The 27,601-nt window shown below is 42.1% G+C and overlaps 1 protein-coding gene across 1 annotated transcript in view; it reads left to right on the forward strand.

The window, feature by feature from the left end:
• The first annotated feature begins 4,446 nt into the window (after positions 1-4,446).
• RAB40B (RAB40B, member RAS oncogene family) overlaps positions 4,447-27,601 on the forward strand; it is a 51,161-nt gene continuing 28,006 nt past the window's right edge. The window contains exon 1 of the mRNA XM_032792744.1: positions 4,447-5,443. Coding sequence (XP_032648635.1) covers positions 5,302-5,443 — 142 coding nt within the window. The 5' untranslated portion in view covers positions 4,447-5,301. The remainder of the gene's footprint in view (positions 5,444-27,601) is intronic.

Raw genomic sequence — 27,601 nt, forward strand, 5'->3', positions numbered from 1 at the left:
AACACAGAATGTTGTTGCCTGCCTAGCAAAAAGATTGAAAACTACCAAGACAGCAGTATATGTCTGTTAGCTCAAATTTAAAGATTAGAAATACATGATCTGACACATACAGCAGCTGGGGAAAAAAAAAGTACACTTCTCACATATACATATAGAAGCAGTAGTTCCAGCAACATGCTACTATATTATGAAGTTCCACGGTCTGCTAATGCATTAAGCCAAAGATCACATTATCACACGACTGAAACTAGAATTTATTGGAGAAAACAAATTTGCAATACTCTCAGAAGGACTTTGAGATTATAAAATAATGAATGGAGCACACAGAGCAATAACTATCATCTGAGCGATTACACTAAATGAAAATTCCTGATTTAAAATGAAAGGTAGGAGTGCAGTATTCTGTGCTATGTCAAAGACATTTAGGACAGAGGGCTAGCTTAGTGGTTTGTGCATTAACATGCTTAAATCTAGGGTTGTGAGCTCAATCCTTGAGGGGATTACCCAGGAGTCTGGGACAAAATTGGTCCTGATAGTGAAGGCAGGGGGCTGGACTCAGTGACCTTTCAGGGCCCTTTCCAGTTGTCAGGGGAGAGATAGCTCAGTGGTTTGAGCATTGGCCTGCTGAACCCAGGGTTGTGATTTAAATCCTTGAGGGGGTGATTTAGGAATCTGGGGTAAAAATATGTCTGGGGATTAGCCCTTCTTTGAGGAGGGGGTTGGACTAGATGACTTCCTGAAGTCCCTTCCACCCCTGATATTCTTAAAAAAATAACGTATACCTCTGTCTTGATATAATGCTGTCTTTGGGAGCCAAAAAATCTTACCACATTATAGGTGAAACCATGTTATATTGAACTCGCTTTGATCCACCAGAGTGCACAGTCCCACCCCCCCCAGAGCACTGCTTTACCACATTATATCCAAATTCATGGTATAGCAGGTGCCGTTATATCGAGGTAGCGGTGTACATATATTAGAAACACAAATATTTCTGGTTGTAGTATGTTCACATTGTGAATGACTCTAGACCATTCCATGACAGTCTTAGAAGTTCCTATGGAAATCTGATATACATATATTTAAAAAAAATAATTACGTTTGAAAACAAAAGTTTCTGTGCATTTATGTTGGCCAGTTTTCAGACATCAGCTTCCAATTGTGCTCCTCTGATTGAGACTGATAGCCAAAACTTGAGCAAAGAGTGCTATACAGTAAGCTATCTCTTTTAAATAATTTCTAACAGAATATTACTAACTGGAAAGCTGGTAAAATACCTCTGAATATTTCTATTTCTGCAAATCAAGCAACACATCTGCACATTTGTATGCACCTAGAGATTGACATGGATACACACAGCAAGATACGTGTATATGCACAGTGAATTTCGTGTACAAAAAGTTGCATGTTTAGTTTTTAACCTGCTAACCCTTACCATTCACTAGTTTATATGTAGCTATACAGATGTAAATCACCCCTTTCCCCAACACCTATATGTTCTCCTCTATTCCAAATGGGTCTGCTAAAACTTTCTCACTTGCCTATTGGTCTATGTCACTCCTCTGAATCCTTCCATTGGCTCCATCTTTTTCACCACATCAAGTTTAAACTTCTCATCCTTGTCTTCAAGACCTTACAGAGCTCTGCTGTTACTAATATCTGACAGTTTTAGTGTGGCACACACCTATCTCCTGTCAAAGTAGCTTAGATTTTTCTTTCATTTAAAAAGTTATAAATTAGAAGTAAAATCCATGTAAACCAATTATTTACATGGTCAGTATAATGGTATAATCCTATTATGTATTTACAAATGAAGGGCCCAGTCCTGTAAGATGCTGGATAGTTTCAACTTCCACCTTAAGCAATGGAAGGTGAAGGCACTCAGCACCGCCCAGAAACAGGCCTAAATGTAGACCCTGTGCTCTTGACAAGCTGCTGTTTTAGGTGTATGTATGTGTTGCAAAGGTTGGGTGCATCTAATCCAAAGGGGTTAAACAAGCAATTAAATACTTTGGTTCAGGACTGGGGTGAAGCTTTGAAATACAGCTCCTATAGACTGGCTTTCTGCTATACTTATGTGCACAGGATTTAGCAGCAAAGAAAGTTCTTCTGTTATCAATAAAAAGTATGATAAGGGAATTGACCCAGAGTAAACCCTGACTGGCTGTATTTGCTGCTGCTCCCAACAGCAATATGCTTTTGGTAAGGATGCTTAGGTTTCCAGCAAAACAAGATTTGCTTGTTTTTCCAGTTCAAAGGGCCCTGTATGCTGTTATATTTTGTAGTTGCACAGCATTATGCTGTTGTGTTTACCAAAGCCCTTATTATCTTAACGTCACCTCTAATGCTACTGTATGTCTTCCTGCTTTTAAAAATATATATTTATATTATCTAGGCAGTTCTATATTTGTCCTCCGTGTTAGAGAAACAGATATTGAATGCTACTGGATTTTTTATGAATATGTGATTTATCAAAATTGTACTTATTTGCTATGAAATGCTGCAAACAAACCATAAAAAACTACAATTTTAACAGTAAGTCTTTGTCTACTTCTGTTTTGTTTGTTGGTTTGTTTGGTCTAGTGACATTAATCTAGCTGCACTAATGGTAACCTCTAATGGTAGATGTGCAGAGTTTATATTACTGATGGGGGCAGTAGGAGGGTGAGCACTCATTCCACAGCAGAACACTTCCAATACCATACTGTCCTGTAGTACCTTGGTGAGATACTGGTTCAGTACTGAACCAAAATAAGTACTACAACCACTCTTTTCAGCCACATAGAGATTTTGCTTGGAGGTCTCCTAGCTCATGATTGGCCCAGCCCAGCCTGAGAGATCTGACAAAATCACACTTCAAAGGAATATGGCTACAGCCAACATTAAACAACTTCCAATTTTTAAAATCCTCATTCTAATTTCCATTTGTGCCCATTATTATCTATGTTTAGTGCTGACTCTTCAGTGTCAGACCATAGAAATGAACTAAACACCATTTTAGATATGTTTGTTCCATGAAACCATTAATTTCTAACTATTGATTACCTTAGTGTACTGACAAACAGCATTATGTCTAACTAATATTATTTTTAAATAATTTACATAGAATCCCAGCCATTCTATTTAAGTTTGTGACACATTTCTGATGTGTTCATATTAGATTGTATAAGATCCTACCAAGTAATCAGTTATAGCCAAAGACCTTGTGCAGAAAGACCTTGCTTATTTGTGCTAGGATCACCTATAGCACTATATAAATAATTAACAATTCTAGCCTTTAGGGGAACCATCTCTAAACAAACTGTTAGTGAAAAAAATGAATTTTCGTAATGTCTACTTTGAATTTTTAGATGGGCCTGATGCTACTTCTCCTCTGACTTCCTGCCTGATCTGGCTACATTGCTGGTCATTAGCCCTTCCAGTGTCCCTAGAACAGTAGAAATGTCTCTTGTGCTGACATCCCAACACACTGAATTCTCACATGCGCTTTCTGAGGTGTGAGCCAGGAGAGCCACTGGGTCTCATTCAGTCCTGATCTGAGCAGGCCAGCAGCCTGGGTTACAGAGCCAAGATGAAAGCATAGGTCCCTGCCTCCCAAAACCAGTGGTCTCCTTGTTACGTTGTTCTTAGGGTTGTTCATTGAAATGACCTGAGGATAAGAATCAGACAGCAAGTGTGAAAAAGCGGGACAGGAGTAATAGACGCCTATATAAGAAAAAGCCCCAAATACAGTGATGGTCCCTATAAAATAGGGACATCTGGTCACCCTACCTGATGGGCAGGGGGGAACGGGGTAATATGTCATACTAGCGGTGGGAGGCGCTCAGAAAAGTAGCCAGTGCCCAGCCCTTTGGGAGTTGACTCATACCCACTGCACTGCCCAGAACTCAGAGTAGGGCTCTATTGAAGCCAATGGCTGCAGGGACAAACCCCTCAACTGCATTGCCCAACTTTGCTGTGAATGGGCTCAGCGCCCTGCACCCTCCAATAGCTGGCGTGGGAATAGGCTGGGATTCCAGGGGCGGGGTCTAGGTTTGAACTCATGGCCTCTGCTCCAGTTTAAATACTCCCAAAACTTTACTCTCAATGAAAGAGGCCGCCCCGCTCCTGCAAGGGACGTGGAAATCCGTGATCGACGGGCGAGAGCATCAATAGCGCGGGAGAACTAGCCTAGCAACTGAGCCGCTGTGCCCCCACGCGAACAAGAGGAGGCGGGATTCCGAATACCCTGCCCCCAATGGGAAAAGAGCAAGGCGGGGCTGAGGGTTTCGATCTCCCAATAGAAGAAGAGGCGGGCGAGGCTGGGAGACCTGTTGCCCAATGGAAAAAGAGGTGGGCGTGGCCCTTAGTATAGTGCCGCAATAGAAGAAGAGGAGGGCGGGGACCAGGATCCTGAGGCACCAATGGGAGACGAGTTGGGTTGGGCTGGGTCTGCTGTCACGGTGCTGCGTGTTGGGGCAGAGACTCTGGGCCAGTGCGGTGTCGAGCTTGCTGCGCTGAGGGGAGGCAGCAGGGACCTAGGATCGCGGCCAGGAGCAGCGCGAGACCCAGACTCGCGATTCGCTCGCGGCCGGAGGGACCGAGCTCCAGCCCGGGCTGGGCACCGACTCCCTCGATCCCCCGGGGAGCCAGGGTGGTGGCGCCGGCACGGGGCGTCGCGCACCTGCACTTTGGAGCCCCGCGACTGGATTCCGCTCTGGCCCGGGCTTGTCCCGTGACCCTTCCGACAACAGGAGCCTTCTCCCTTCCGTGGGCCACCCCCCGCGGCTGCCCGTCTCCATGATAGGTCGTCCCCCCCTCTCCTGTGTCGATAGACGCCTGCCTCTACTCTGTCATGACATGACGGGTGTCCCCGTTGCTCGGTAACTACCCCCGCTGGTGGGGGTGCTGGACTCCCAGCGCCACAGAGTGCGCGTCCCCACCTCCCTTGCTGCGGCTGCTGCCTGTGTTGTGATACAGCAGCCAGCCCCCCGCGCCTGTGTGAAGTTGGGCTGTAGCGAATGTCCCCAGGCCCGCAGGGTCACGCAGTCTGAGACCGTTCCCTGGCACCAGATGCGTTTTCATGTCGCAGTATATAGCCCTGCACCACCTGTTACCTCCGTCGTGCGTGGCTGGCGCCCCCTGCCCTATTGCAGCCTGTCCTGAGCGGCGGTGGTGTTGAACATGCCTCTGTTTGTCTCCTGTTGCTGTTTGCTGCTGCTGCTGCTCCCACGGTGACTTTTTTCCTCCCGCGTTCCCGTGATGGGCTCTGGGAGCTGATTCGCCGGAGAGATTTTTTTCGGGGGGGTAAGGAAAAAGAGGATGAGCCACGTGGGCAGCCCAGTGAAAGCCTATGACTTCTTGCTGAAATTTCTGCTGGTGGGGGACAGCGACGTGGGCAAAGGAGAGATCCTGGCTAGCCTGCAGGATGGAGCCACTGAATCACCGTATGGGTACAACATGGGTAAGTAGGACAGAGTGCTGTACCACTCCTGCAAGTGGTTTTCGAGATGGTAGCTCGTTTCCCACTAGTTCCCTTCCCAGCCTCCGTTGTTCAGTGCTGCTACGCTTCCCGTCCCTATGACAATGATGAGCTTATCTTCTGGAGCTTCAGTCTGCTGCTGCCTACCTCTCTTTTAACTATGTTTGCTCAAAGGCACCATTAGGCTATTCCAGATTCCAGTCATCAAGTTCCATTGTGAATTAGAAAACTCACAGTTGAGTGGGAGGCAGAGGTACTATCTGGTGCACCTAAATCCTTAGACTGATAGTTGACTGACTGTTTGAAACCTCTCCTGGTATGATTGTAATGTTCCCAGGCATAGTTGGAATGGGAAGGGTGCATGGAAAGTAGAGGAGGTGTGATGTTTTCCTGTGCCTGTGCTTTTGAAGAAGGGAGTAGAATCACGATTTATTTTGGTTTCAAATCCCATGCCAGCAAGTCTCCACTTCAAAACTACTTCGGGAGCTAAGACTTGAGAGACATGCTTCATCAATGGCAAGTAGAGATCACTGTCAAGGAAGTAGGGATCATCTTACCCAAGCTGTCCTAATAACATTCTGTTCCGTGTTCCCTGTGACCAATAAGTAAAGAGTGGCATTGAGTACTGGTAGAGTCTTCTTTATTTATAAATTAGTCATTTGCCGCAGAATGTTTTTGGGGTGTTTGTTCCTCTGTGGAAGTGTTGTCATTAAAAGCAAACCATTTTTAAGGGATGGGCTATAACACTTTGAACCAACCTCCCTTTTACAAATTCATCACATATTTAACATGGTTGCATTTTGATATATATATTTTTTAAAAGTATAACTAAATAAGATGTATGTTGTTTCTTTTAGCTGCAAACCCAATAACGAAATAAATATACAGAGTCAATATTTTAGGATTGTGTGCTAAACAGAGATTCAAGGATGTGCTCATTATAACTTTTGTGCATCACAAAAGTGTTTTTTTTAATTCTTATACAAAAATACTTATTCTAAAATGAATTGTTAGTCAGCAAATGATGCACTGATTGCAAAAAGCCAAAAAGGTGGATTGCCAATTTGAGTGATTTTAAAAGTAAGGGAGGACGTAAGAAAAGGTAACCTAAGACTGATAAGTTGCAATGAAATGTTACTTACCATATGTCAGTTTTATATTTTTGGTGTATAAAAAATTTGTGACGTCAGAACAGTGGCCCTCTAAGATGGGGTTTCTATTTGTAGTTTGTTCCTTCATTTAACCTTTTAAGGAATGAGACTGAAGAGCCCCCATCAATACCAGATATATTTGCAAAGCAGAGAATTGTGAGCTACATAAAATGACTCAAAACTGAATTATGATGGGTTGTGTGTAGGCAAAATAGATGTCTTGCGTGGATTTTTTGTTTGATGTTTTGTTTTGATGGAACCCAACTCCACCTCACAATTTTGCTCTTTTATAAAACTATGTTATATGTTAGAACTGCAGTGTTCACCTTGAAAATTAGCTGACTGCTTTAAATGACTAGCATTATCTTACCTCAGGCCTACACTACAAACTTATTTCTGTATAACTGCGTCACTCAGGAGGGTGAAAAATCCACATCCCTGAGTGATGCAGTTATACTGACCTAACCCCTGGTGTAGACAGTGCTATGACAACAGGAGAACTGAGTATTTAATATCCCAGATAATATGGGCCTGACCCAAAATCCATGGAAGTCAATGGAAAGATGCATACAGACTTCAATGCTCGGTGTATCAGGCCCATGCTAAGGGCTTGTCTTCTTATACAGCACTGCGCCAGTGCAGTGTGCAGCTGTAACTCTTTCGTGAAGATGCTACTACACTGATGGCAGAGCTTCTCCTGTCAGCATCATTAATCCACCGGCGTGAGAGGAGGTAGCTATGTCAACGAGAGAAGCTCTCCCATTGACATAATAATATCTTCACTAACGTGCTACAATGGCACACTGCACTGGTGCAGCTGTACTGCTACAGCTCTGTACATGAAGACAAGCCCTTAGTATGGGCCTGATACACCAAGCATTGAAATCTGTATGGGTCTTTCCATTGGCTTCCATGGGTTTTGAATCAGGTCCATATTATTTGGGATATTAAATACTAAGGTAATAATACCTATTTAATCAAGGCAAAATCAGCATTTTTTTCTTAAGAGCACTCATTGTATACTGTGTCTTTACATACAGAAGGCCACAGTGGGCCAACACTTCCATCCCTGAATGTATCTTGGTATAAGTAAGAGAGAATGTTGAAATAGCTCCCAGTGTCACCAATCTCGCATCACTCAGTTTTATGTAAAGCCTCCATTGATTTTGTTTTGCTGGTAAAAATTCTCTACATTGTATAATATGACTAGCATAGTTTTCCTGTGAGTAGAGTTCCTGGCAATCAAGTAATAAAAATATTCTCTTGAAGCATTTCACTAGCACTCTGAACACATCTTGAAATCTGTTTACGATTAATAATAATCATACACAAATGCACATAAGGCAGTAAGTTTACATATCACTTCACAAACAGATAAGACACCTTGACAAAGAAATGACATTCTAAATTATAAAGATTAAACAAACACAGTGGTTTGTGCCCGCACAAGAGTAATAAATCAGAAGGAGAGTGAAGGAATTATTGGATATAAGAAGGATAGAATGCTTGAAGAGGTGGGCCTGAAGAAGGTGTGTGATTGGTGATTATTAGCAACAACAAGGGGACAGGAACTTAAAGCAGAATAGGGAAAGAAAATATTAAAGAATATTTAGATAAATTAAATGTATTTAAGTCAACAGGGCTAGTGCAATTCATCTTATGGAACAGTACTTAAGAAACTCGCTGAAGTAACCGTGGAACTATTTTAATGGTTATCTTTGAGAGCCAATAGAGGATGAGAAGAGAACTGGAGAAGGGTAAACTTAATACCTGTCTTTAAAAAGGAGAACAAAGAGGACCCAAGGAATTATAGAGCAGTCAGGCAACTTTGATACATAGAAAGATATTGGAAAAACTATTAATCACTTTGTAAGCAGCTGGAGTATAATAGGCTGATAAGTAATCGAGATGGGTCCTGAGATTGGATTTGAGGGAAGAGAGGTTAGCTGATGGATCAGCTCAAAGAAGGTGTTCCTTGAGTAAAGGTGGTGTGCTAGAAGGTATGGAGAGGTTTGTGTGAAGATTACATGGGTGGAAGAGGGTCACATTGATGGCAAAAGTAACAGAACAAAAAGCAAGGAAAGGGTATGGGCAGAAAGGTCAAGAATTCTGTCTTGGCCGTGTTAGGTTTAAGTTGACTGTGTAATCTTCAAGAGATGTCAGAGAGACAGGCCGCAGTCCAACACTAGATACAGGGGAGAGCTGTAAGACATTGACATTGTCAAAACCAGATGGGCAGATGAGATTGCCCAGAGAGCTTGTAAAATGAGGATGGGAAGGGGTCATATATCAAGTCCTGTGTGACTCAATGGATAAAGGAGGAGGGGACTCCAAAAGGGACGCTGAAGATATAATTAAAGAGGTAGAAGAAGAACCAAGTGAGGATAAGTCATGATGGACAAGGGAAAACCAAGGTTGTTGAGGTATTGGTTGTAATGGCACGTTTGATAAGTTTGGTAAAGGTGAAGGGAACTGGGGCAATAGTTGGCAAGAGAGGTGGGATGAAGGATGGATTCTTTAAGGATGGGAAAATGGATATTATGTGAGCAGCCAGCGCTCTGCAGATCACCCATGGTCCATAGGTCAGTGAGAGCACCTATAGTTAAGTAGTCATAGTTAGTTTAGTTTCCCTGAGGTCTGTCTTTGCACTTTGTCCTGAAGGACAGATGTATTGTGAGGATCTGAGTTGCCTTAACAGTGTGTTTAAAGAGGCATTCCATTTGTTTACATCAATCCTAAATGTTTCTCTCTTCATTAATGGGGAATTTCAAACTTTAAAACAATTCTAAAAGTCATGGTAGCTGTTCCTTTCTCAGTACTCTGAAAGAAAGCAAAGCTCTGTTAGAACTGATCTACTTGCTGCTAAAACTAGGGGAGTAAATGCAAATAGTTTGAATGGTGATACATTACTGATTTTGCCTGTGCTGTATTAGAACTATCTCTGGTAAACAAAACTGCAGTGTCTTCCACTTATGTAACTAGCTTTCAGTTTATGCTCCTGAATTCCTATGAGCATTGTATGGCGGGGTTGCAGATGCAGCCTGCTGGGTTGAGTTTAAAAGTATTTCCAGGAGTGTGTCTGTGAGCAAGAAACTACTAAAACCATTGTAAAGAGATCTTAGTCCACGTGTTTATTTTTTTTAAATGACCCTTTTTATGTAAAGGAGAGCTCCTCTGTTGTTGTCTAAACATCAATGTTCTTACAGGGAGGGAGGCCTGCTCATGAACTAGTGTAAATTACAGCTTGCTGATGTTGTAATTGGATAGTTTTCATTACTGACATTTTCAGTGACTCACAAACAAGTGAAAGGTTGCATTATGGGTATTTTAGGTATGACTCTAATACTCTTGCATCTGAAATGAGGGTTTATGAGGGAGAGCACAAAGAGAGAAATCCACTCATGAATGAATGTGGACCTAAGCTTTAATTTCTACAGAACATAAATCTTCATTATTAAAAAGAAGTTGGTGGGGCTGGGAGCAGTATGGCCATGCCGGAGGAGGTGCCGGGACGGGGCACTGACTCCTGGGAGTGGCAGTCCAACACACTGCTGCTTTTGCCCGGTTCTTGGTAGAGCCCGGCAGCTCTGCAGATACCAATTTATATCTGCAGATATACATTTTGTATCCACACAGGGCTCTAGTGAAGAGATGGGAGCAGCAGGGGGGTTTTAGGGGAGGAGGCGGAGCAGGAGTGGGCCTCAGGGTGGAGCAGGGGTGAAGCACGGGCAGGGCCTCGGGTCGGAATGGGGGTGTGGCACCCCACTTCTAGGAAGCTTCTGGCGCTTCTGCCCAACCTCTCCAAATGCAGGAGTCGCGCGCTGTCTATGCTCCCAGTCCCAGGAAACCAGTCACATACCCCAGATCAGTTGGTACCCTAGATTTTACACCAAAGACAATGCCTGTAGCCAATCCTGTAATAAACTTTCTAAAAGTTTATTAACTAGAAAAAGGAAATGAGACATGTAGCAACCATGTAACAATTTTACATGGTTGCTACAATATAGGAAAACAGTCTAGTGCATGCAGGCTCTACCTTATGGTAGAGGAGGCTGGGGTTGGGGCAGATTGCAAAATCCCCTTCCTCTCCTCCCCTCAGAGTAACCCTGAGGCCGATGAAGGGGTAAAATAATGAAGAGACCTTCATTCTGCACCTTCATATCAACCAGGAGCTCCGGAAAGGAAAGAGAAGGAAGCTTTATCAGAACCATACTATCAAAGGGTTGGCATGAAAGATGGAGCATGTAAGTATGGTGCATGAAGAACTCCTTGGAGAACTCCCATTCTCCCAGAGTCAGGGATAGTGAGGGCTAGTTAGTAGGTTTAATTCTTTGGATAATACATGTCTGGTAGATTTTCCAAATCCTTCTTGAAATCAGAATTGCAATTCCCAGCAGACTGACTCTGCACTAGATTAAAAAAAGCAGTCTCATCCAATAAAGAATTTAAGAGAAATTCTATACATTCAGGTTTATAGGGATTTAAATCTGCTTTTGAGTGTCATTAAATTATCCTTCAGAATTAAATTTAAGAGAGATAATTGCCTTTAAACTGAAACGTGAAACCTCACGTTTGCTGTTATTGGGTTGACCAGTATTTTGGTGTTTAGCATTTAGTTTTTATCCACTGTATTTTTAGTTTTTGCTTTCATACTAGAAAAGAGAGAACTGAATTTGCACTAAGACTGCTTGGCATGAAAAGCTAATGTAATTCTCATCCAAACTTGTGTTCCTCCTAAGTCCTTCTCTGTGCGGAACATCAGATTTAAAATTTGAATTTGACGCTCTCTGCCTCTTGCTCTGTTCCCTCAATCACTATCTCCTTTCTCCTTAATTTCATATCACATGGTCTATTATTCCCATTCCCATAACCTCCATCTGTCCTTAGATCATGGGCTTCTTGGAGCAGGGACCATCCTTCCTAAATGTTTGAAAAGTGCCCAGCATTTAGGTGTCGTTACCATTAATAAATTATTGGTGCAAGCAGTTGGCACCTGCATGGGTTGGAGGAACTGGACGATGCTGAATGGGAACCTTAATCCAAACCTATCCCTGTCATTCTTGCCTGAGTTGCTACAGATTCATTCTACTCTCAAAACAGGACTGGAATCTAGTTTGAAATTATTTTTTTTGTCATATTTTGAAGATTATAGACTTTTTTGCTAATTCACTTTTTATTTCTCAGGCATATAACCTTATTGGTCTTTTCCAAAATCTGATATGCAGCAACACATAGAGAAAACTCAAGATGTCCCAATTCCCAGAACACTTCTTAAGCCACTTGGCAAAGAAGGCTTTGGCATTTCCTCCAGGCTTCAATCAACATGACACGATCTATAGCTGTTATGCAGGTCAATAGACTTTACAGACCTTGTAACGGAATCATGTTTGTATCTTCAGCTTTCATTACTAAAGAAAATAGAAGACAGACCTTCATCCTACTTAGGCAGGGTAGTCACAGGGACCCATTTCTCTTCCAGCCTTGTGCAGAGACTAGTTTTTGTTTTGTTTTTTTTTGTTGCTTCACTGCACACCACATTCTTCTCACTTTGACTCTTCTGTTGATCATCTATCTGTCCTGACATGGTGTAGCTCAGGTACGTCAGTGTGATAGTATCTATCTGTTCCTCCAAACATTAGATGTATGCCACAGCACCATATTTCAGTGCAGGGCAGGATCTTTAGACGAATGCTTCTCAACCAAATTGATCAGTAGGCTTATATTGTCTGTGCCCCCTTCAAAAGCACAGTGGTTTGTTTAAGCGGATCATTTAAATGATTAACCTTTAAAATACCTGATTTTCACGCGTATCGTTTTTATGACTTAACTTACTTTTTCCCTAACTTACTTTTTTCAAAATGAAGTGTGTCTTTGATCAAATACATTCTACATGATGTAGTATTTTAGAAGAATAATGAGGTGCTAAAATCTGACACTGGTGTGGTGTTTCTTATTTCAGATTCTGTTACTAAGGCCTGGTGTACACTCGAGGGTGGGGGAGAGATCAACCTAAGATATGCAACTTCAGCTATGAGAATGGTGTAGCTGAAGTTGAGGTATCTTAGTTCGACTTATCTCGCGTCCTCACGGTGTGCGGTCAATTGCCGTGGCTCCTCCATTGACTTTGCTTCTATCTCTCACGGAGCTGGAGTTCAGCAGTTGACAGGAGAGCGATCGGGGAGCGATTTATAGGTAGTGTAGACGTACCCTAAATTCACACAAGTGACTTTAATTTGCTAATATTACATGTAGCACCTAAGGTTATTTTAACTGAAAGATACTAAAGAAAAATACAGTAGTTTTCTTTTTTCCCCAGTTTACTTTGTGCATTCAACATCTCTCTGCATGTAGCCAATTTCAGCTTTTGTCATGTGCAGTCAGTCTCCCTGTTGCTTGTGAAGGTTTTTCACAGCTGCAAGAGAGAGAAAAACATGAGGGGAAAAGCAGTTGTAAGAACACAAAATTGGAAAGGGGCTTATGACAGGTACACTATTGGAGAGTATCTTGAACTTTTTTTAAATTAATCAACCTTCAATCTGACTGTCCCATTAAACCAACTAGGACTGAACTCTGACTCAGGTTGAATGTGGGCCAGTGTATTGGCTAATTTTTAATGTGTTGCTGGAGTCTCTTTGTTTTCAGATATGAACTCTGAATGGAAAATATCTGAGATGATTAATATCTGCTTTTCAAGCCAATGAACTTACTAATGTTATGTCTTCACAGCTTTAACGTGGCTGTGTAGTCACGGCACCAGTGCTGGGAGAGCTCCAGTATTTACACTGCCACTTCACAGTGCTGAAACTTGTAGCGCTCAGGGGTGTGTTTTTTTTTTTTTTTTTCACTTCCCTGAACCAGAAAGTTGCAGCGCTGTAAAGTGGCAGTGTAGACAAGGCCTTAGAATGTTTTATTTGTGTCAGGCTCTCACTCAGATTCTCTAGATTGTTTGTTTTCTGGAATTCAGGTTGGGAATTGTGAGGAAGAAATAATACTAGGTTAAATATTTACCCAGCATGAGCTAGGTGTGTTTGCCTTAGGTTTTTTTTTTTCTTTTTAAGAACATTTGCACTTTTACCTGGTGTGGAGAATCTACTTATGTAATAGTCTCAACATGTTTCTTTCTGGTTGGCTATTGTGAAAACCACCTAGGTGGCTGAATTTTTCATTGGGGAACCCAAAACTGTTTAGTGTTTAAGTGGGTTATACACAAGTAACTAATGTTTTTTTTCTCTCTTTACTGTTTTCATCTGTTGTAATATCCAAGTATAGTCTAGCCAACCAATGTTAATGCAGAATTATGATTGAGAAGAAAACACTCAGTTCCAGAGTTAAGACTGAAAGTTTAACACTAACGTGCCCTGTATTCATACATCTTAATTATGGCTTATTTATTAGTATTGAAATAAAAATGTTTAGTAGTATAATGTAATAATACAACCCATCAAATTTAATGCCCAGTCTTACATTCAGTGCCATAAATTATAACCAAGTACATACTACTTTAATGTTTGGCTTGTTTAAATGAGATCTACAGAATTGGCTCTGCATAGTTTTGAATATGAATTGATAGCCTTTAAACCTTTATTTATTATAATAGTACCTAGGAGCCTCAGTGATGGACCAGGACCACATTGTGCTAAACCGTGTATGAACACAGAACAAAAAGACAGTCTCTGGCTATGTTTACACTAGAGACTTTACAGTGGCACAGCTTTACCGCTGCAGATGCATGGTCTCTCATGTAGCCACTCTGTGCTGATGGGAGAGAGCTCTGCCACTGGCATAATTAAACCACCCCTAACACGTGGCAATAGCTATATTGGCTGGAGAGTGTCTCCTGCTGACATAGCACTGTCTACATTGGTGCATTTGTCAGTGAAACTTATGTCGATCAGAGGTGTGTTTTTTGTTTTTTTTTTTTGTTTTTTTTTTACATCCGGCCAACACAGCTTTTACCTACAAAAGTGCTAATGTAGACACAGTCTCTACCTCACCTTTAATTTGGAGGCTTGTGGCTTTAAACATGAGTGACTTTAAACTCTCACCTAGAATTCACATATGCTAACTCACAAAATGTTCCATCCACCCACTGCCACAATTTTTCCTTTCTTCCACATCTCAGGAAAGAGAGGAGAGTTAAAATCTCACTCATAGTTAAACCGTCTTAATACTTTACAACAGCTTGTGGCGATGGACAAGAAGATGGTGCCTCATCTGGGCTGGGATAGGGAGGAGAGAGAAAATTGTGTTGGTAGCAGAATTTGGAGGGGCTACGTAAGCTAGATCCAATGTGCTGAAGTACAAAGGCCCTGGGCTATAACATGTACTACCTACTTTTGGTATAATTACATTCCTGTCTGACGTGTTAATTAGTCTGTTAATCTGTCTGTACACTGGTCATGGGCATATATTTGTCAGCTGTCTTCAGCCAGTAGTACTGTATTGGTGCCGCTTTCATTAAAACATGGGTTTTAAACCAAAAAAGCAATTCCTTAGAGAACTGGTGAGTTCTCAGGTACATGTAATGTGGAGATTGTTGAGGTTGGTAGGGGAGTCTCTGCAGGGTGAAGAAGGTGAGTCTTTGGCAACTGTGACAGGGAGGGGCAAGATTTAGAAATGTAAATACCCTGATTTCCATATAAAAGCACCTTCTGCAAGCTCAATAATTTGTGATTGCTGTGTAGGCAGTGACACAGCTGTGATAAAAGGCGTTGAGTTTTGTTGGTGGGGCGGGCCGGGAAATGGGAGAGCTATTTATTTCTCATGAGAAATTGGCTTGCTGGTTATAGTATAACTTTAACACTTTGCTGCAACTTGAGTTGTTCACAGCTTTTGATGTTGAAACACATGGTAGAAGCAAATTCTCTCACCCTACATATAATTAACAAATGTGACAGAAGTTTGAAATAAATGTAATAAATCAATTTCAAAAGGGGATGGTAACTAAGCAGTAATTGGTGAGCCAAGGGTAGAAAATACACACAGTTTAGGTGGACCCATGGTATTGCTTCAAAATCATAAGTGAACGTTAAAATCTTGCCTGAGCATGAAGAAATGCTGGTTTCAAGACTGCTGGTAACCTACTCCATGAGGTGAAATGAGTGAGCTCAGAGTGATTCTTATTGCAGAAATTTTATATAAAAGCTGTCCAAACAAGCAGCTAGGGTTGGATGGAGTGCCTGAGTTGGGAGGGCTGCTATCCAACACAAAGGTAACAAGAGTCAGGATAAAAAATGACTAGAGATCTTAAACCTCATAGACTTTCAATGGAACTTGGGTGACTATGTGGCTAGTTCATTTCTGAAAGTGGACTTAGGCTCCTAATTAATTTGAATGCTTTTGGAAGGTTTTACCTAGGGCTATTCTCTTAGGGAAGAGCAGTATAAAATTATAATGAAATAAAAAGCCACTTTGGTTTCTTTAATACAAGAAAAAACAGAATTTGATGACTTCTTCTGGTGCATTCAACATTGACCAGAGTAAGTGGATGACTTGTTAGTTTGTGTAGCAGTTCCTGTGATCCTAATTCATAAATGCACGCTACATTAACGCAGCTTCAATATTGAGATTTTGAATGTCCCCAACGTCAGAAGATTCAGTTATGTTTCCCATAGCATCAGTAACTAGGGTCTCTCTTCACATACGCGGTATATTCTTATTCATATAGTGTGAACTTCAGTGCCTTAAATCTGCCTGTTAACCACAGTAGCTTCTGTAAAAATGCTGTGCACTCTTCCAGTGCAAGTAACTAACATACTTCTCTGACTATTATATCTACTAAGGGACAACCCATCCTAAATGCTCAATTATTAAGGGACAAACGACACTCATTCCTATATTTGCTTTCTACAACTAACTGCCTGTATAAATTTTCATGAGAGATGTACCTGAGTATTCAGTGTTTTAAATTTATCTGAACTGGGGTTATTGCAGATTATGTACTATATGTATCCTATGAGTTTATCCACAAATACAAAGTTTGTTTAAAATTTAAGCACTGTACCCAGATGTACAGACACTCTTTTCTCAACTTGTGTATTATATAATTTTAACATTAGCTCTAATAAAAATTTTAAATCTGTGGAGAGACAACCTTGTCCGTCTGTCATAAGGATGGGACCAAGCCTGTATTATAAATCCAATCTTTCACTTTGTTTATTGTAGGAGACGGAAAAGACTTTGCTAAAAATGTGGGCGATTACCATTAGGGTGGAGTATAATGTAAAAAAGGAAGTAATTAGATGGTTTTGAAGTTAGTAGTTAAATTAACTAACCCTTTTCATACTTGAAAAAATGGTTTTGGTTTCCAGAGTCCCTATACTTAACCTTTGCATGTCTAGATCGTAATTGTCAAATGCCTGAACAAAGGGTTTTTACATCTTTAGGTATACTGTCTTAATTTATTTCTTCTAAGTAAGTTTCCCAGTATTTTTCCTAACATTGTTATTTATTGTATCAACCTTCACTTTAGCAACATTGGTTTCTGGCTAGGTATGAATAAATATATGCAATGTGGCTCAGTTATGATTGCTGTGGGGAAAGCCAAACTAATTTTCTGTAGTTCTAAAAGGACACTATAAACTTGAAAATCACATTTCCATCTGTTGTTGCAAATAGCATCTGCAATTAACAGAGAAATACTTCTCTACTTTTTTTTCATCTTTACTTTGCAAGTCAGCAGCGCTTGGTGTAGTCAGTTTCACTGTTTAGTTGATGGCCAGTTGCATCACCCTCATCCACTGCTCTGGAGTGAGGTTACATGCAGGATATTCCCCAGGCTCTGTTTCCTAATAATTGCAACAGTAGAACTGACAAGACAGCAGGTACATATGTGCACAGAAGGAAAATATTGAAAGTATTTTTAGGGGTAATATGGTTAGTTCTGCCCAGAAATCCTTACTGGAAAAAAAACTTTAATAACTGCATGAGAATAGAAAAGTGTTACAAAACTTAATCCACAACAGAAATTCTGTTCTTGCTTGTCATAGATTTATCAGAAAATTGAATTTTTTAATTAGTACGTGAAAAATTAAAGTTGACCATATCCCTTTAAAATCTGTGACAATACTGTATGAAAGTAACTTCCTTGTCTGTAAACAGAAGGGAAAAGGAGAGGTGTCTATATGTATTCACAATCTAATCTAAAATTTCCCATGCATGAAATTTGAAAGCTGCAGCCACATAACTCCAGAAGGGACTCAACAAGTCTGTCAGCCTTTTAAGGGTAGATCTGGGAAGGGAGATACAAGGGGCTATGCAGTAAAGGGCGTGATTGACTCAGGCTGGAGAGAGTCCTGTGGATGAAGACCCAGTGTGTTGGTATCTGGATAGCCACACTCCGTGTACAGTTGCATCAGCAAGGAAAAATGTTCCATGTGCACAATAATTATCTCAATTATTCTTGACTTAATTCTTATTCAATCTATCCTCACACTTACTAACACATACTTATTGAGTACTGCATACAGGCCAGCCTTGTCTCTTCAAACCACTTTTGAGTTACTGGTGTGCAAAAAATGCACGTGGATAACTTTTATTAAATCATGAAAAAAAAAATTTTTTTTTATTTAAAAACTCAATTTAAATGGATTTTATTGACTGTCTGGAAAAGTGCATCTCTGGACTGAGACAAAGTGTGAAAGATTTCAGTGTGAAGAATGTCTTTAAAAAAAGACGTAAAGCCTGTGTATTCTAAATAGAGGCTGAGAATACAAACACCTCTTTAACCATAGCATTGCTAGTGAAACTCTATAATGCAATATTTTTCTTCTAAATATTAGTCTTTATCTCCAAGCAGGGTGTGTTTTTGCTTAAAGTATTTGAGAGAAGTGTAATTTAGTTGACAGCTACTATCTCATTTCCGCCTACATAGGATTTTTCTCTGACATCTGCAAGCCAGACAGTTGAGTGTAGAAAATTACATGGGAAGTAATTATATGGTCTTTGACTAAAAACCTGCAATTCTAATGACTTATACTGAAGTCCAGCAGAACACAGACTTACATCATCTTTCTATTCAACTGGAAACCCGTGTATTTAATTTAATTAAAAATCCTTTGGTGCAGACTGATAAGGGAATGATACAAATGTTTTGATAAACATTTACACTAAAACAGTGGTTCCCAATCTTGGGTTTGTGAAATGTTACAGGGGGTTCCTGGGAAAAAATTCCCTAATAGCGAGCAGAGCTGTCCCTAGGGACCCTGGACAGCATGGGGCCAGCAGCTCTGGAGCCCCTGGACTTCCAAGAGCTAAGCAGATCAAAGCAAGCATATCTATCACACTGAGGAGATTTAAACTTCAAGACTCCTTTTATAAGAAATGGAAAGGGAGGTGGATATTTTTTTCTGTTTTTTAAAATTAAATAGGCAGCTCGTATTGTTTTTAAAATTATTATGAAGAACAAGTTTAAGCTTCGTTGTAACATACGTTGTTTTCCTGGACTGCTCAAGACCTGAATGCTTGTGTAGGAGGAACTCTTTGAGTTGGCTTCTTACATACCTTCATGCTATTTCACATCTGATACTCCTTGATGAAAAACATAGGAGCCTTGTCTTATAACATGCTTATTCAAAGTGACACAAGCTATGAAAGTGAGATCTTGGAAGAGTGTTGCCGTTTTCATAATGTAATAAAAATACTGTAATGATAAATAATTAATAATAAATAGTGTGTTATATGCGTGTCATAAAAACAAAATTTATGTTTCCAAGATCACTGCTTTTTATAATTTATACTCAAGTAAAGGAGAAAATCCCTGGAAATACTCATTTTTAGGAAGGGGTTTGTGAGATTTGACATTTTAGTGAAAGGGGTTCACAGGTTGTTAAAGTTTGGGAACCTCTGGCCTAGAAGTATAGGCTCTTTCTTTTTACTCCTTCAGATTGATAAGAGGTTTTGTTTAGCCAGAGGACAACACAGATCACTATAGGAAAAACTAAACTGTGCATATTGCATAATATGTTCTCCACTGCAGAGATCTGGGCTCTATTCAAATGCAGTGCTTTATTTGATGGTGGGAGAATGGCAGAAGAGCAAGTTTACTTTTATGACATTTTCAGTTTTCTGTGTTTTTCATCTATCTTGACAGATACATAACCTTTTTCTTTTAAATGTTTTGAATATAAAAATACAAACCTCCATTTTGGATTTGAAAAATGTCTGTTTTTACTTAAGTCCCTAAAGTAGGATTCTTACTGGTATTGAGAAATTGTTTATACATGTCTCTGTATAATGGGAAACTTTTTAGTTTTTCTGCCAGTAAATAACAATATTTAAACAAGTACTTGTAGTCTATGAGCTAAAGGTAGTATCTGTTTTTTTTATGCAGTAAATGTCTCTCATCAGACTTCATTGCTTGAATGGATATTCAGAGTTTGTATTGTGATTAATGTAAAGATCGTGTATTGGTGTTGTAGACCATTTTCATTAACTTGCTCTAGAAATGTATGTGCTTGTGTAGCAATGATAGCCATACATGATTTTAGAGTTACTTTTTTCTTAGCTTGTAAAGCATTTTTCATAAAAATTTGCATTAAGACTTGTACGTATAACTAATTACACTGAAATTATTATCTTGCTTTAAAGACCACACTCTATATAGTTCCCAATACTTGTAATTGTTTGCTGTACTCTTTTTTGAAATGTCTCTTATATTTCACCTTTTTCCCCATCCTGGAAAAGGCATATTCTCTTGGGCAGCATTATGGTTTCACTTAAATCTCTTTGGCTCTTTGCTTCCCAGTAAATCTCAGCTGGTGTAAGAGAAAGACAGAACTATTTCTGTGCAGCAGTGCTTTTGTTGTGGATTACTTATGGATGCTACGGTGCTGACATCAATGTTTCCTTCAAAGTTAAACATAGCAATGACAGCCGTGGCACTACACATTAAATGGAAATAACTGTAGGGTTTGTAGTGGATAAGTGATAAAATTTGTTTTAGTAAATATATAAATCTGTTTATAACCTATTCCAACTAGGTGGGTCATGACAGGATATACATTCAGTCTGCCAGGCCAGATTAACCCATTGAGTGCATTAAATGTTTTCATATTTCTGCTGTCTTTCCCTTTCCATTGTTGTCTTTAAACCTTTTAGTTTTGATACTCTTCTGGAGTGGCATGTCAACATCCTGATGATCTTTCCACAAAGCCAAATGTCCTCCTTTAGCTCCGCAGATCTTCCCTGAGGGGCTTCTCCCCGTTTATACGTGCCCTCCCTACCCCCATTAACTCCAAGAGAGGATGTGTGGCTCCTTCACTGTGCATGACCACCATTTAGCTGCAGAAAAGTTGCCTCAAAATTAGGGTACAAATAATAGTCATGCAATGCAGGCAACTCTGAACTGAAGACTCAGCTTTTTACTGCTGCTTCTCTCTGCTCACTTGGCATCCTCTCCAAAGTCTCCAAAATTGCTGTGCATTAGGCCTGATTTCATACACCTATTTGTTAATATGTCCCTGTAGATTCCAGTTGATCCGAGAGTTCCGTCCTTAAGAGGAAGGATGACTTTGTTGTATTTGTAAGGGGTTGAGAGATCTACATATTGTGTTCCTCGTTCTGCCATGGATTCTTCAGTATCATGAACAAGTAAACTAACCTGTGTGTGTCTGTGTCAGTGTCATCAGAGTTGCCAGCATTGCATGACTGTTATATGTACCATAATTTTGGAGCAACTTTTTTTCTGCGCTGTCTAGGATCACGTGAAGGGCTGTGAGTAACTTGGATTTTCTGATTTATTTGCCTGCAGTTTCTGCTGCTGACTTTGGTTCCATTTCCTGAGCAGGCAGCTCACTGTCGTTCCTGTGCTCAGAGTAGCTACAGAAAAGAGGAATATTGCAGAAACAGCAGTGTGGGAGAGCACAAGGGAGCTGGATCTTTCTCCATTGTACTAAGGAAGGTTGGGAGGTAATCCATGTAGAATGGCAGGAAGTGTTGGAAAAGATACCTATCTTGCTTACTCTGTCAGGAGCAGAACAGTTTCACTGTCAAGCTGGAGCTTGCTGGAGAGGGGATAAGAGAAAATGGGAGATCCAGGGACTGCAGTGTGAACAGGGGACCATGAAAGAGAGGGTGTCACACCATAGGTTATGATAGAGAAGTCCTTGTTAAAAGGAAAACCCCATTTTTTCCATGCATTTTGTGTTGCGTTTTTGTCCTGAAAGATGAGTACACACTGGTGTAGAGAGGCTTTCTGCTGAAAGTTCAATCAGAAGCTAGAACAAATGCATGGGATTTATTGTATGTATGTGTGTGTTTTTGTGGGGGTCTCATGACTTTTGAACTCTGAGATTTGCAGGATTGTCATCTGTAAAGTGAGGCAGCCAAGTTTTATCCCCATAACGTTCCTCATGGGGTGTTTGAATTCATTAATATTTGTAAAGTGACTTAGAATCTCACATGTTAGAAGTGCCAAAGTAGTTTTTCTACTGCACTTGGAAACATACAGTTTCTGGTGAAATCTCTGTGTTTGTAAGTACCACTGCTACATGGGTGGTGTCCATGATTTTTCAGGACAGTAGCTTTTAGCCTGGGGAGTCCTGGTTCCAAGGTTAGATGCAAAGATGTTATCTAGGGGTCATGAAACCTTCAGGGCATAAAGAAACCTCAGAGGAGACTGAATCAATGACAAGGCTTACTGAATGGGACATGAGTGAATTAGGAATTCATCAATAAGAATTTGTTTGCTAGTATTTAATTAAATGGCCATTGTGTGTGTGTGTGTGTGTGTGTGTATATATATATAGTTTATATATATAATATAATATGTGTGTGTGCGTATATATATGTGTGTTTGTGTGTGTATATATGTGTGTATATGTATATAATAAATAATATGCGCACTGGGTGGGAATACAAACTTTGGCCTTGTTTTGCTATCGAGGATGAACTTAATGTGCAGCTCTTTCAGGTTGAAAAAACATTTTTCAGATAGTCTCTTCTTTTTGCCATTTGAGTGTACAATATATAGGTTCAGGAGAATGCTGTCATTATGACACTACTGCTGTACTTTGGATCTCCCCTTGCTCTGTCAAAGCTTGCTGCATTGTAGCAAAGGTCATCATGACCTCTGAGAGTGCTTGTGGTAGCACAGTGTACATTTACAAAATACAAATTACGAAACTTGGCTTCATCTTGTCCCATTTCATAAACATGGCTTGATCTTTTTAACTGAAATGGGTTTGTCTCTTCCTTTAGGATCAGCTTCTTCATATGAGGCCTGATCCAAAGCCTGAAGAAATCATTGCAAAGACTCTTGCTGACTTCAGTAACTCAAGAGTACATGATTCTCTTGAGCCAAATATTTTGAACTTGTTTACTATTAAGTGCCAAGATGTGAGAGGCCATTGTGTTTTTCTTCTGGAATATATTGCACAATGTGAAGTATTGCATCTGTTTTCAATATTATTTGAGTTTTGAAGCTATTCTCTAGTACAAACTCTGACTGTGCTTTAAACTTTGTGTTTTGAGAAGTAAGTAAACTAAAGTTTCATAAGAACTGGAAAGCAGTCTTTATCATTATTGTAACAGCTCTGTGTACATCCCTTCCAGCCTTGCCTTTCTGTAAATGTACAACAAGAAGCTGAACAGTTATAGTCAGAGTTCTCTCTAATTTTTCTCCCACATGCAGAATGATTTTTATGATGTGCATCAATATGGAGGGGATGTGTGACACAACCTTCATACTGGTGGACATCACAAAATTCATGTGGCGGGGGCAAAGGGGTTTGGAGTGTGAAGGGGCTCAGTGGTGGGCAGAGGATTGGGGTGCAGTGGTTTGAGGGCTCCAGCTGGGGGTGCAGGCTCTGGGGTGGGTCTGGGGATGAGGGGCTCAGGGCTGGGGCAGAGGGTTGGGATGTGGGTTCTGGGGTGGGACCAAGGATGAGGGGCTCAGGGCCAGGGCAGAGGGCTGGTGTATGGGGGGTGAGGGTTCCAGCTGGGGGTGTGGGCTTTGGGGTGGGGCCAGGAATGAGTGATTTGAGGTGCAGGAGGGAGGGAGGACTCCCTGCAGCTCTCTTTCCCCGCAGCAGCACCTGGGCTGGGGGGGGAGAGGCACCTCTCCCCACCACGGCAGCTCCGGGGTTGGGGCTGTGGGATAGGCACCCCTCCCCCAGCTGCGGCAGGGCTGGGCCAGGGCTGAGTTGAGGCCAGGGAAGGGTTGCCGTGGCTGATCTGGGCTGGATCTGGGTTCGGGCTGTCTCTCTCCTGGCCGCGGCAGGTCTGGGGCTGAGTTGAGGCTGCGGGGAGGGTGCCTCTGCCCCATCTGCAGCAGGTCCCATCTGGATGAGTTCCCTGAGCACCTGTGCAGTGCTAAATAGGCTGTTAGGTGGCCATGTGGCTGCACAGCTTACAGGGAACTTAGGTTACAGTTAGTAGGCAAATGAGCAGTTATTACGCCTAAACAACTGGGTATGCACATTAATCCAAAAGTAGATACTTAGGGAAGCTTAGATATGACAACTTTTCATAAAGTCATGGTACTTATTTGTGGTGTCAGAGTACTTCGCATCTGCCAAGCGTCCATTTACTGTTCTTTCCTGTATGGGCAGAGTGCCTGAACATAATTCAAGCAAACATAAGATCATAAAGATTGTGTATACCACAAAAAAGGGGGCAGAAGATAAGGAAGTTGAAGTTATGTGTGTTTCCAGTAAGACCCACAACATGCTAGGCGCTATAGAAGCACAAAGAAGACAGAATCTGCCCCAGAGAGGAGTTATTCTTTTTAAATTGAAGTTTAGAGTTGTAAGACACTTTTACCAATAGACTTGTAGTATGCAGATGAACTAAAAGGGAGGACTGACTCTCCACTGGTGTCATAATTCCACTATGATAATAAGGCAGCAATAGATGGACGAAGGTGTAGGGAAGGCAGAAAGCAGAGTAATCCTGATGGAATGGCTTTTCCGCTGATAGTACACTTTAATTTTTAAACCAAATTGTTTTCCTTCAGAGTGGAGTAGGGTTGACAACCATCCTGGTTACACCAGGAGTCTCCTGGAATCAGACCATCTCCTGGAGGCTACTAAAGCCAAACCAGGAGATTTTAGATGCTAAAAATCCAGGAGCACAGCAGAACTCAGGCAGGCTCCCTGCCTGCCCTGGCCCCATGCCTCTCCTGTAAGTGGCTGACATGATCCTGTGGCTCCAGGAGGGGAACAGATCTCTTCATGGTACCTGCCCCGAGCATTGATTCCACAGCTCCCATTGGCCGGGAACTGCAGCTAATGGGAGCTGCGGGGCGGTGCTTATGAGTGCAGGCAGCGTGCGGAGTCCCCTGTCTTTCCCCCCCACCCAGGGCCACAGAGTCGTGCTGGCCACTTCCAGGGGCGGTGCGGGGCCGGGAGAAGCAGAGAGCCTGCCTTAACCCTGCTGCGCCACTGACTGGGAGCTGTCCGAGGTAAGTGCCTCCTGCCTGGAGCCTACTCCCCTCACCCCATCCTGCACGCCAACTCCCTCCCAGATCCTGCACCTCACACCCCTTCCTGCACACCTACCCCAGCCCAGAGCCCCTCCTGCACCCAAACTCCTTCCCAGAGCCTGTACCTCCTCCCGCACCCCAATCCTCTGGCCCAGCCCCGAGCCACCTCCAACACCCAAACTCCCTTCTAGAGCCTGCACCCCAACCTCCTGCCCCAGGCTCAGCCCAGAGCCCCCTCCCACACTCTGAACCCCTTAGCCCCAGCCCAGAGCCCACACTCCCTCCTGCCCGAGCCACCTGCAACGGAGGGAGGGGGGATGGAATGAGCAGGGTGGGGCCTCAGAGACAGGGCTGGGTGGGGCAAGGGGTTTGGGTTTGTGTGATTAGACAATTGGCAACCCTGGAGTGGAATTGGCTTTAATTTTGCCATTAAATGTACTATTTGTGTACATTATTGTAGCTCCTAAGAGTCCTAGTCATGGACCAGGACCCTGTTGTGCTAGGTGCTGTTCAAATACCGAACAAAAAGATCGTCTCTCTCCCAAAATAGGTTGCAGTCGAAATATAAGAGACAACAGATGGATACAGACAGGTCAACAGGGGAGTACAGGGAAACAATGAGACAGCATTAAAGGCAGTGGTTTTGGCACACCAGCAAATTGCTGGCATCATTTTTTTTTTATGACAATGTGAACTAACTTGATCTATTACTCTAAAATGTGGTTACTATTTTATAAGTAACAATGACTTTAATTGGGACCATCTGGTATAAAATATATTAGTAGGCTGAGTTACTATGTTAGCTTAAGGATTTTCTTTCTCTCTCCCCCTCCAAATCCTGTGTAAGGGTACGTCTACGCTACGGGATTATTCCGATTGTACATAAACCGATTTTGTAAAACAGATTGTATAAAGTCGAGTGCACGCGGCCACACTAAGCACATTAATTCGGCGGTGTGTGTCCATGGTCCAAGGCTAGCGTCGATTTCCGGAGCGTTGCACTGTGGGTAGCTATTCTGTAGGTATCCCATAGTTCCCGCAGTCTCCCCTGCCATTGGAATTCTGGGTTGAGATCCCAGTGCCTAATCGGGCAAAAATCGGGTGGTTCTGGGTAAATGTTGTCACTCATTCCTTCCTCCGGGAAAACAACGGCAGACAATCATTTCGCACCCTTTGCCCCTGGATTGCCCTGGCAGACGCCATAGCACGGCAGCCATGGAGCCCGTTCAGCGTTTTTTTTTACTGTCACCGTATGTGTACTGGATGCCGCTAACAGAGGCGTTACTGCAGTGCTACGCAGCAGCATTCGTTTGCTTTTGCATGATAGCAGAGACGGTTATCAGTCGTTCTGTACCGTCTGCTGCCATTGTAAATTGGCAGTAAGATGACGGTTATCTGTCGTTCTGTACTATCTGCTGCTATCATGGGTGCCCCTGGCTGAGGTCGGCCGGGGGCGCAAAGGCAAAACTGGGAATATGACTCCCGAGTCATATCCTCATTTATGGTTTCTAAAAAATAGTCAGTCCTTGCCCTAGAATATTGGCAAGTGACGTAGGAAGCCAGTGTATCAGAGGCACAGCTGCTCCATGTCAAGATCGCTCAGGAAATGGATAGACACGAATCTCATCTCACTAACGTAGCGGGGCCCATGAGACCCGTTTTGCTTCCTCCTCCCTCCAACCTTCGCTGGGTACCGTAAGTAGTGTCCCTCCATTTGTGTCATGAAGTTTCTAAAGAAATTAGCACGGACAGTACAGAAAACAGTGACTTGTTAGTGAGCATAGAGAATAGGGAGGCAGCCTCGCCTGTGCTATGAACTAGTCCGGAGGAGGCAGAACATTAAGTCGGTAGCAAGAGCGGGACGAGGAGTCCCAGCAATCCCGCTGCTATGATAGTCACAGGGCAGTAGCAGAGATCTGTTTCTTTACAAAAGAAAGGGGGCGAATGGAGGGCTCAGTCCCGATTGCTAAGGAGGACGGTTTACCAGCCGTTCTGTACCATCTACTGGGAAGACGCGCGGAATCATTGCTATATTTTACCCAGGTGCCCGCCGGCCAGTCCTCACGTGAGGAGCCGGCCAGGAGCACTCAGGCTCATGAAAGGACTACTGCCACCATCATGCGCACCAGGGAGGGGAGGAGAGCGGAGAGCACTCTTTGCACTGGCCACAGCATACCGCGACGTCTACCAGCAAGCATTCTGTAGACATGGGAAACATTCAAAGAAGTCAAGAAAAAACGATTTCTTATCCCTTTTCTTTCAGTGGGTTTGTTGCGGAGGGAGTAAAAAGTCAAGCATACCTGAACACACTGGATTCTATATGTTTGAACTCGGTGGGAGCTCAGCCAAGAATGTAAATATTTTCGAGAGACTGCTGTGGACTGTGGGATACTGGAGTCCTCGGTCCTCACCCTCCCTCCCTCCCCATAAGCATCCATTTGATTCTTTGGCTTCCGTTATGCTTGTCACGCAGCACTGTGTAAGCCTGGTGATTTTTTCAAACGTTTGGCATTTCGTCTTCTGTAACGAGCTCTGATAGAACAGATTAGCCTCCCATACAGCGACAGA

Source organism: Chelonoidis abingdonii, chromosome 13 (assembly GCF_003597395.2).
Source record: "Chelonoidis abingdonii isolate Lonesome George chromosome 13, CheloAbing_2.0, whole genome shotgun sequence".
Taxonomy (NCBI): domain Eukaryota; kingdom Metazoa; phylum Chordata; order Testudines; family Testudinidae; genus Chelonoidis; species Chelonoidis abingdonii.